The sequence below is a fragment of the Leucopleurus acutus genome (assembly GCF_964270905.1).
Source record: "Leucopleurus acutus genome assembly, contig: HAP1_SCAFFOLD_629, whole genome shotgun sequence".
NCBI lineage: Eukaryota > Metazoa > Chordata > Mammalia > Artiodactyla > Delphinidae > Leucopleurus > Leucopleurus acutus.
This window is the reverse complement of record NW_028138762.1, coordinates 69,369-79,272: the sequence shown is the minus strand read 5'-3', so window position 1 is coordinate 79,272 and position 9,904 is coordinate 69,369. Positions and strand designations below refer to the sequence as shown.

At 60.0% G+C, this 9,904-nt stretch overlaps 2 protein-coding genes across 2 annotated transcripts; both read left to right on the top strand.

The window, feature by feature from the left end:
* The first annotated feature begins 216 nt into the window (after positions 1-216).
* LOC309978995 (metallothionein-1E-like) lies at positions 217-1,924 on the top strand. The gene is made up of 3 exons (XM_082865817.1): positions 217-327; positions 907-972; positions 1,683-1,924. The coding sequence occupies exons 1-3, from the start codon at positions 300-302 to the stop codon at positions 1,772-1,774; spliced, it is 186 nt and encodes a 61-aa protein (XP_082721943.1). The 5' UTR covers positions 217-299; the 3' UTR covers positions 1,775-1,924.
* Positions 1,925-5,595: 3,671 nt separating this feature from the next.
* LOC309978987 (metallothionein-1E-like) lies at positions 5,596-7,303 on the top strand. The gene is made up of 3 exons (XM_082865809.1): positions 5,596-5,706; positions 6,286-6,351; positions 7,062-7,303. The coding sequence occupies exons 1-3, from the start codon at positions 5,679-5,681 to the stop codon at positions 7,151-7,153; spliced, it is 186 nt and encodes a 61-aa protein (XP_082721935.1). The 5' UTR covers positions 5,596-5,678; the 3' UTR covers positions 7,154-7,303.
* The last annotated feature ends 2,601 nt before the right edge of the window (positions 7,304-9,904 follow it).

The window sequence follows — 9,904 nt, the reverse complement described above, 5'->3', positions numbered from 1 at the left end:
CGGCTTACCGCACGGCACCCGGTTCCTCCGCTCCAGCCGGCACCGACGTGGAATCGTGCGCTCGGCCCCGCCTGTTGCTCACAGCCCGGCCCAGGGCGCTGCGGGCGGCACGGGCGGCGCGGGCGGCGCGGGCGCGGAGCCGCGGGGCGGGTGCAAGGCGGGGGCGGGGCCTCTGCGCCCGGGCCGCCTCCTCGGCCTATAACTCAGCCCCCGGGCTCCTCGCTCCCACACGGCCCCCACCGGACCCGTGAAGCGGCTTCGCCCCTTGCTTTGGACCTCGGGCCTCACTCCTCCTCCAGATGGACCCCAAGTGCTCCTGCCCCACTGGTAAGGGAGCCCTGCCTTTGAGCCTTAGGATGCCCCCTTCCCGGGCACAGGACGAGAAGGGAGGGCTTTGAGTTTTGAGCTCAGGAGGACTCCTGTCACGGGTCCAGGGCTTTCTCGGTAGCCAGGCTCCTGAGGGCACGTCCGTCTCCCTTTGCCTCTCCGTTGACACTGAGGGCACGGAGGCTCCAGGCTGTCCTTCTTGAGGTCACCCGGCAGGTCAGGGGATTGCTAGACCGGGAGCCAGCGTTTGGAGGAGGCCTCGGACCTGCCACGATTTGATGGGAGGAGGGGACGCTGCCTCTTTGGGGTTCAGGCCATGGGCCCCGGCCCCCGGCCCCAGTCGGCCTGGGCTGCGTCTGGAGCCCGGGACCTTCCCTGTGGAGTCCCATCAGGAGGGGACCTACTCTCCTTGGACCAGAAGAGAGGAGCTGGGGCTTCTCTATCCGCCCGAGTGGACACGAGCTCCCAGGGCTGGGTCCTGACAGAGGAGGAGGGCTCAGGGAGGCATTGCTGACCGTCTGCTGTGGCTCCTGCATCCCCGTCCCTGCTCACTGCTGGCCTCCTTTCCCTTCCCGGCAGGCGGCTCCTGCGGCTGCGCTGGCTCCTGCACCTGCAAAGCCTGCAGATGCGCCTCCTGCAAGAAGAGTGAGTGTGCGGGGCCTTCTCTGGGAAGGCGGGGTCTGGGCTGAGTGCGAGGAGGGAGCCCAGAGCTCAGCAGGCAGGCAGGAGCAGGACAGTGACCAGACTTCCCGGCACCCCCCTCGCCAGGAAGGGATTCACAGTCAGAGCTGGAATCACCTTCGGCACGACCGAGACCCAGGCGCGCACTAGAGAACAGGGAGACTGAGGCCCAGACGGGTCACCGACAAACAACCTCAGACCTGTCACTAGAACTAGTCCTCCTGCCTCCTGAGTCACGCTTCCGAATCCTCTCAGGGACTGAAGCACTTTAGGGACCGGAACCAGCGGCCGTGCGTGGCTTCTCGGACCCGGTGCAGCCCCTTCCTGTCGAAGCAGCCCAGAGCTCCCCTATCCCGAGCGGGAGCTGCTCTGTGCGGGCTTTGCCTCCACTTTGATCCTGAGGACTTGGCTCACATCACTGGTGGTGCTGGGGGCTGGCTTTCTCTTGTCCCCAGAGGCCCTGCTCACTGTCTCTCCAAGGCGCTGTGCCCTGTCCTGGGCACAGATGGGCCGGGCAACCTGAACCTAGTGTCTGAGAGCAATGACCTCAGGACAGAGGACACCATCGTAAACTCAGGGTCTGGGCCCGAGGGCGGCTGGGGCCAGGCCTGCTGCTGGGAAGGGTGGTTCCGGACAACGCGTGGTCCGACTGCACGCTGCCCTTGCCTCCCCAGGCTGCTGCTCCTGCTGCCCCGTGGGCTGCGCCAAGTGTGCCCAGGGCTGCGTCTGCAAAGGGGCCTCGGACAAGTGCAGCTGCTGTGCCTGATGTCGCGGAGAGCCTGCCCCGGGTGTCCACAGAGCAACCAGGACAAACCTGCATTTTACCGTTTTTCATACAACCGGACCTGACGCTACATTCCTTTTTCTATGAAATCTGTGAGTTGTAATAAAAGCTGTTGACTTTATTCTGGCTCTGTCTTCCTTGGTCTGTCTTGGACAAAGAGACTCCGTGCCCATCGGGGCTGGCGTGGGGAACTGGACTGGACGTGCAGAGACCTCGGCTCTGGACCAAAGAGTACCCCCCCACACACCCCACACCCCCAAAACACACACACTGAGCGTCTTAGCCGCTTAGGTTCATTTGAGCTTCCGTTTCTCAGCTCCAAAGGATACCCTCGCCAGATGACATAGGGCATTGGACACGCAGAGGACACACTCCCTCTATTCCCCTTAGGAGTATGGATTGCAGAGAAAGTTGCCCATTTCTCATTTTCCTTCTCTGGGGGCCCCTGCCAAACTCAGCGCTCGGTGATGAGAGCCTAGAAAAGTACCCAGAGGGGATGGAATCCCACACCCCTCTCGTGTGACTTCTGCACGGGGCTTGCGTCTAAAACACCCTGGAAAGACCTCTTTGTATTTTCTGCCACAGTTTTCACCCTGGTCAGTAAAACGGATCGCTAAGAAAACACGTCAAAGGACACGATATGTGACACCCAGTTTTCCCTTCAACACGTAAAACCACCTTCACACGTGGAGGAGCAATTCTGAAAACTGGACGCTCTCATATGCTGCACGTACGTTGAAAGTGTGCCCGAGTCCTGGGAACACTTCACAGATGCCCCACTGTGTGGACCACACACGCCTGGAGCAGCTCTGCCCCCTGCCTCCCCACAGGGAACATCAGTCTTGGCTTGCCCAGGGCTACGGACAGGACACTCGCCACCCGTGACAGCTCCCTGCGGGGGCTTGGCTCTGAATCTTCGCAAGTACCTCCCTAGGTCAGGCTGACATCTTCCCTTCCCTCAAAAACCAGCCCGTGGCTACCTGACACCCCGAAAGAAAGTGATTTGGATTTGGTGGGAATTTCCCGGCTGTTTCCCTGAGACCTGGTTTCAGAAGAAGGACTTCACGTGTTCCTCTGCAGAGTGATGGTGGTGCTGCAGTGCGTGGCGGGGGGGGGGGGGGGCCTGGTGGGGTTTATTAGCAACAAGTGTGTGCTGAGGGAACAGGGAGTGTATTTCAGCTGTTGGGCCCCCTGGCGGTCTGGGGAGGGAACTCCTATTGGATGGGCACTCCGAGAGAAAGAGGAGACACGTGGCTCAGAAGTCAGGACCAAGATGGGCCACAGGTGCCCCGAGTGCACAGGGCATTTCGGGAGCCGGCCCGTGCTGCGTGCGTGGGCGTCGGCGTCAGGCACTCAGGTTCACAGCCACCGTGCCACTTCCTGACCTGGCAAGTCACTGATACTCTCTGAGATTTCATTTCCTCCTTTCGATACAAAAGAATAATTTCAATGAGGGGGAATAAGCGAGATAGTGGCCTGGCTCCCAGCTCGGGCTTCCCCCACGGTGTCCCGTACGATCGCTCTCTCCACACTGACATCTGTGCACAGAGAATCCTTGAGCTCCCGACAAGCTCCTGGAGAAAGGCTCCCTGGTTTGCAAGCAAGCTCATGGCGAGGGCAGAGATGGATAGGAACCTTGCTTATCCAGTGCCAGAGGGCGTGGGGATGTCCTCCAACAAGCCCCGTGGAACGAGTCACCGCCACAGCGTTTGGACAGACTCGGTGAACCTGCATGGTCTGGAGTGATGGTGCCAATTCCAGAGAGGTTAAGCAACCTACCCAAGGGCACACAGCCTATACTCAGAGGACTAAACCTACACTGCAGCTGTCTCACCTCCCGGCCACACGGTGCCGGTTATGACATCACTGGAGGCTGAATCCGGCCTCTCCTTTTTCAGGGCTGCAGGGTCTTCGGAGACAGTCCAGCTGTGCTCCTGGCTGCAGAGGTGGGAGGCCGAAGCCCAGAGAGGTCACAGAGCTGTGCGGAGGGTTCTGGCTGCCGGCTCAGGGCTCTCCCACTGCTGCCTCTGTGCCAGGTGTTCAGTGTTCTCACCCTTCGTGGGATGACATGGTGTCCGGTTGGGCGCGGGGCTGCAGTCAGCCTGCAGGAGGGCCCGTCCCATCTGTGCCACTTACAGCCATGGGACATAACCTCTCTGTGGCTCCGTCTGCTCTGCTCTAAAGGGAAAATAACAGTGTCTGGCTCTCGGGATTAAAGAACTGAATACATGCAAAGAAGGTCAGAATATACTGGGCACTCAGTGAGCAATCGATCACATCACCCATTCATTTATTTATCTATTGATTTATTTGTTATCATCAGCCTAGGAGACACTGTTCTCCTTCCAGACACGCAAGCGAGGACGGTGTGTTTAGCTCTGGGCTCTGGGCCGTCCCCATCGACCCTGTGAGCGTGGGACCAGTACCCCCGAGAGGGTTATCCTGCCTTCACGCAAAGAGCCGTCGACACTACAGATAGAAGGCCGTGAGGAGCACAGTCGGTGTCCTCCTCACAGACACAGAAGGGTCCTGCCACTTCTGCTGTCACCTGCATCAGGATTTCCTTACCATTTTCTTTTCAGTGATTTTCTGAAATACGTTATACCAGAAGAAACCTCTCGAACGCTACTGAAGGAGAGAGTCAGAAGGTAGCCACGAAATCATAAATACATTCCTCCGGTGTCACCTTGGTCGCCCCCAGGATGGAGCTGGACATGGCAGAGACGGGCCGAGGACACGGCTCTGGGCCAAAGGGGACCTTGCTCACTGACTCCCTCTTTCAGCTGCGAAGCGACAAAAACACAGAAGCAGGGCACCACTCCCCAGCCCTGTGTGCCTGCCTCAGTAGCCTCCCGGTACTGTAGGGACTTCGGACTTTGGGAACCGGGCTCCGGACTGCTGTCTCCCTTCCCGGTTGGTGTGACAACTCAAAGAGCAGAAGTGACTAACAAGGCTTGGCATGGACTCCACGGTGAGTAACTGTCAGGACTACTCAAAGGGAACTCTATCCACTTGTCTCGCTTTGTTATTTACCGCCAGGTGTGCCTATCACCTACAATGATGCCGTCCCTGGGGAAGCATCCCATGATTAGGGAACCTCCACCCTGGCGTGGGGGTGGACCGGCTACAGTGAGGAGCGCCCCTGGAAAGTTCAGGCAAAGAAGCCCCCGGACAAATGAGCCAGGATCCCTCCAGGAAAGGAAAACACAAGAGACGCCTCGCGGCTGAAGGCCACGTTCACCGCGCTGCGGTTACAGGAGGCGGTACCGGAAAAACGCTTCCAAAGGACCGTGGTGGGGACCGGGGCTGGCAACGCCCGGGGACACATGGGGTCGGCCAAACGGTGGTGAGGGTCACATCCGCCTGCGCTCTCTGACACCGCTCCCCGGCTCCAGCCAAGCCAGGGACACGAGCGGGAGGCGGGGGCTGTTCTCGGGCTGCAGGAAACGGCGACCCGGAGGCCGGCGGCGCGGGGCCTGGGGCGGGGAAGACCGGAGGACGCGGGAGCCGGATTCCTGCACAACCCGCCAACACGGCGGCTGCTCCCGTCGGGCACATTGGGAAGGGGCGGCCGGGGGGCTGGGACACGGCTTACCGCACGGCACCCGGTTCCTCCGCTCCAGCCGGCACCGACGTGGAATCGTGCGCTCGGCCCCGCCTGTTGCTCACAGCCCGGCCCAGGGCGCTGCGGGCGGCACGGGCGGCGCGGGCGGCGCGGGCGCGGAGCCGCGGGGCGGGTGCAAGGCGGGGGCGGGGCCTCTGCGCCCGGGCCGCCTCCTCGGCCTATAACTCAGCCCCCGGGCTCCTCGCTCCCACACGGCCCCCACCGGACCCGTGAAGCGGCTTCGCCCCTTGCTTTGGACCTCGGGCCTCACTCCTCCTCCAGATGGACCCCAAGTGCTCCTGCCCCACTGGTAAGGGAGCCCTGCCTTTGAGCCTTAGGATGCCCCCTTCCCGGGCACAGGACGAGAAGGGAGGGCTTTGAGTTTTGAGCTCAGGAGGACTCCTGTCACGGGTCCAGGGCTTTCTCGGTAGCCAGGCTCCTGAGGGCACGTCCGTCTCCCTTTGCCTCTCCGTTGACACTGAGGGCACGGAGGCTCCAGGCTGTCCTTCTTGAGGTCACCCGGCAGGTCAGGGGATTGCTAGACCGGGAGCCAGCGTTTGGAGGAGGCCTCGGACCTGCCACGATTTGATGGGAGGAGGGGACGCTGCCTCTTTGGGGTTCAGGCCATGGGCCCCGGCCCCCGGCCCCAGTCGGCCTGGGCTGCGTCTGGAGCCCGGGACCTTCCCTGTGGAGTCCCATCAGGAGGGGACCTACTCTCCTTGGACCAGAAGAGAGGAGCTGGGGCTTCTCTATCCGCCCGAGTGGACACGAGCTCCCAGGGCTGGGTCCTGACAGAGGAGGAGGGCTCAGGGAGGCATTGCTGACCGTCTGCTGTGGCTCCTGCATCCCCGTCCCTGCTCACTGCTGGCCTCCTTTCCCTTCCCGGCAGGCGGCTCCTGCGGCTGCGCTGGCTCCTGCACCTGCAAAGCCTGCAGATGCGCCTCCTGCAAGAAGAGTGAGTGTGCGGGGCCTTCTCTGGGAAGGCGGGGTCTGGGCTGAGTGCGAGGAGGGAGCCCAGAGCTCAGCAGGCAGGCAGGAGCAGGACAGTGACCAGACTTCCCGGCACCCCCCTCGCCAGGAAGGGATTCACAGTCAGAGCTGGAATCACCTTCGGCACGACCGAGACCCAGGCGCGCACTAGAGAACAGGGAGACTGAGGCCCAGACGGGTCACCGACAAACAACCTCAGACCTGTCACTAGAACTAGTCCTCCTGCCTCCTGAGTCACGCTTCCGAATCCTCTCAGGGACTGAAGCACTTTAGGGACCGGAACCAGCGGCCGTGCGTGGCTTCTCGGACCCGGTGCAGCCCCTTCCTGTCGAAGCAGCCCAGAGCTCCCCTATCCCGAGCGGGAGCTGCTCTGTGCGGGCTTTGCCTCCACTTTGATCCTGAGGACTTGGCTCACATCACTGGTGGTGCTGGGGGCTGGCTTTCTCTTGTCCCCAGAGGCCCTGCTCACTGTCTCTCCAAGGCGCTGTGCCCTGTCCTGGGCACAGATGGGCCGGGCAACCTGAACCTAGTGTCTGAGAGCAATGACCTCAGGACAGAGGACACCATCGTAAACTCAGGGTCTGGGCCCGAGGGCGGCTGGGGCCAGGCCTGCTGCTGGGAAGGGTGGTTCCGGACAACGCGTGGTCCGACTGCACGCTGCCCTTGCCTCCCCAGGCTGCTGCTCCTGCTGCCCCGTGGGCTGCGCCAAGTGTGCCCAGGGCTGCGTCTGCAAAGGGGCCTCGGACAAGTGCAGCTGCTGTGCCTGATGTCGCGGAGAGCCTGCCCCGGGTGTCCACAGAGCAACCAGGACAAACCTGCATTTTACCGTTTTTCATACAACCGGACCTGACGCTACATTCCTTTTTCTATGAAATCTGTGAGTTGTAATAAAAGCTGTTGACTTTATTCTGGCTCTGTCTTCCTTGGTCTGTCTTGGACAAAGAGACTCCGTGCCCATCGGGGCTGGCGTGGGGAACTGGACTGGACGTGCAGAGACCTCGGCTCTGGACCAAAGAGTACCCCCCCACACACCCCACACCCCCAAAACACACACACTGAGCGTCTTAGCCGCTTAGGTTCATTTGAGCTTCCGTTTCTCAGCTCCAAAGGATACCCTCGCCAGATGACATAGGGCATTGGACACGCAGAGGACACACTCCCTCTATTCCCCTTAGGAGTATGGATTGCAGAGAAAGTTGCCCATTTCTCATTTTCCTTCTCTGGGGGCCCCTGCCAAACTCAGCGCTCGGTGATGAGAGCCTAGAAAAGTACCCAGAGGGGATGGAATCCCACACCCCTCTCGTGTGACTTCTGCACGGGGCTTGCGTCTAAAACACCCTGGAAAGACCTCTTTGTATTTTCTGCCACAGTTTTCACCCTGGTCAGTAAAACGGATCGCTAAGAAAACACGTCAAAGGACACGATATGTGACACCCAGTTTTCCCTTCAACACGTAAAACCACCTTCACACGTGGAGGAGCAATTCTGAAAACTGGACGCTCTCATATGCTGCACGTACGTTGAAAGTGTGCCCGAGTCCTGGGAACACTTCACAGATGCCCCACTGTGTGGACCACACACGCCTGGAGCAGCTCTGCCCCCTGCCTCCCCACAGGGAACATCAGTCTTGGCTTGCCCAGGGCTACGGACAGGACACTCGCCACCCGTGACAGCTCCCTGCGGGGGCTTGGCTCTGAATCTTCGCAAGTACCTCCCTAGGTCAGGCTGACATCTTCCCTTCCCTCAAAATCCAGCCCGTGGCTACCTGACACCCCGAAAGAAAGTGATTTGGATTTGGTGGGAATTTCCCAGCTGTTTCCCTGAGACCTGGTTTCAGAAGGACTTCACGTGTTCCTCTGCAGAGTGATGGTGGTGCTGCAGTGCGTGGGGGGTGGGGGGGGCCTGGTGGGGTTTATTAGCAACAAGTGTGTGCTGAGGGAACAGGTAGTATATTTCAGGTGTTGGGCCCCCTGGCGGTCTGGGCCGGGAACTCCTATTTGATGGGCACTCCGAGAGAAAGAGGAGACACGTGGCTCAGAAGTCAGGACCAAGATGGGCCACAGGTGCCCCGAGTGCACAGGGCATTTCGGGAGCCGGCCCGTGCTGCGTGCGTGGGCGTCGGCGTCAGGCACTCAGGTTCACAGCCACCGTGCCACTTCCTGACCTGGCAAGTCACTGATACTCTCTGAGATTTCATTTCCTCCTTTCGATACAAAAGAATAATTTCAATGAGGGGGAATAAGCGAGATAGTGGCCTGGCTCCCAGCTCGGGCTTCCCCCACGGTGTCCCGTACGATCGCTCTCTCCACACTGACATCTGTGCACAGAGAATCCTTGAGCTCCCGACAAGCTCCTGGAGAAAGGCTCCCTGGTTTGCAAGCAAGCTCATGGCGAGGGCAGAGATGGATAGGAACCTTGCTTATCCAGTGCCAGAGGGCGTGGGGATGTCCTCCAACAAGCCCCGTGGAACGAGTCACCGCCACAGCGTTTGGACAGACTCGGTGAACCTGCATGGTCTGGAGTGATGGTGCCAATTCCAGAGAGGTTAAGCAACCTACCCAAGGGCACACAGCCTATACTCAGAGGACTAAACCTACACTGCAGCTGTCTCACCTCCCGGCCACACGGTGCCGGTTATGACATCACTGGAGGCTGAATCCGGCCTCTCCTTTTTCAGGGCTGCAGGGTCTTCGGAGACAGTCCAGCTGTGCTCCTGGCTGCAGAGGTGGGAGGCCGAAGCCCAGAGAGGTCACAGAGCTGTGCGGAGGGTTCTGGCTGCCGGCTCAGGGCTCTCCCACTGCTGCCTCTGTGCCAGGTGTTCAGTGTTCTCACCCTTCGTGGGATGACACGGTGTCCGGTTGGGCGCGGGGCTGCAGTCAGCCTGCAGGAGGGCCAGTCCCGTCTGTGCCACGTACAGCCATGGGACATAACCTCTCTGTGGCTCCGTCTGCTCTGCTCTAAAGGGAAAATAACAGTGTCTGGCTCTCGGGATTAAAGAACTGAATACATGCAAAGAAGGTCAGAATATACTGGGCACTCAGTGAGCAATCGATCACATCACCCATTCATTTATTTATCTATTGATTTATTTGTTATCATCAGCCTAGGAGACACTGTTCTCCTTCCAGACACGCAAGCGAGGACGGTGTGTTTAGCTCTGGGCTCTGGGCCGTCCCCATCGACCCTGTGAGCGTGGGACCAGTACCCCCGAGAGGGTTATCCTGCCTTCACGCAAAGAGCCGTCGACACTACAGATAGAAGGCCGTGAGGAGCACAGTCGGTGTCCTCCTCACAGACACAGAAGGGTCCTGCCACTTCTGCTGTCACCTGCATCAGGATTTCCTTACCATTTTCTTTTCAGTGATTTTCTGAAATACGTTATACCAGAAGAAACCTCTCGAACGCTACTGAAGGAGAGAGTCAGAAGGTAGCCACAAAATCATAAATACATTCCTCCGGTGTCACCTTGGTCGCCCCCAGGATGGAGCTGGACATGGCAGAGACGGGCCGAGGACACG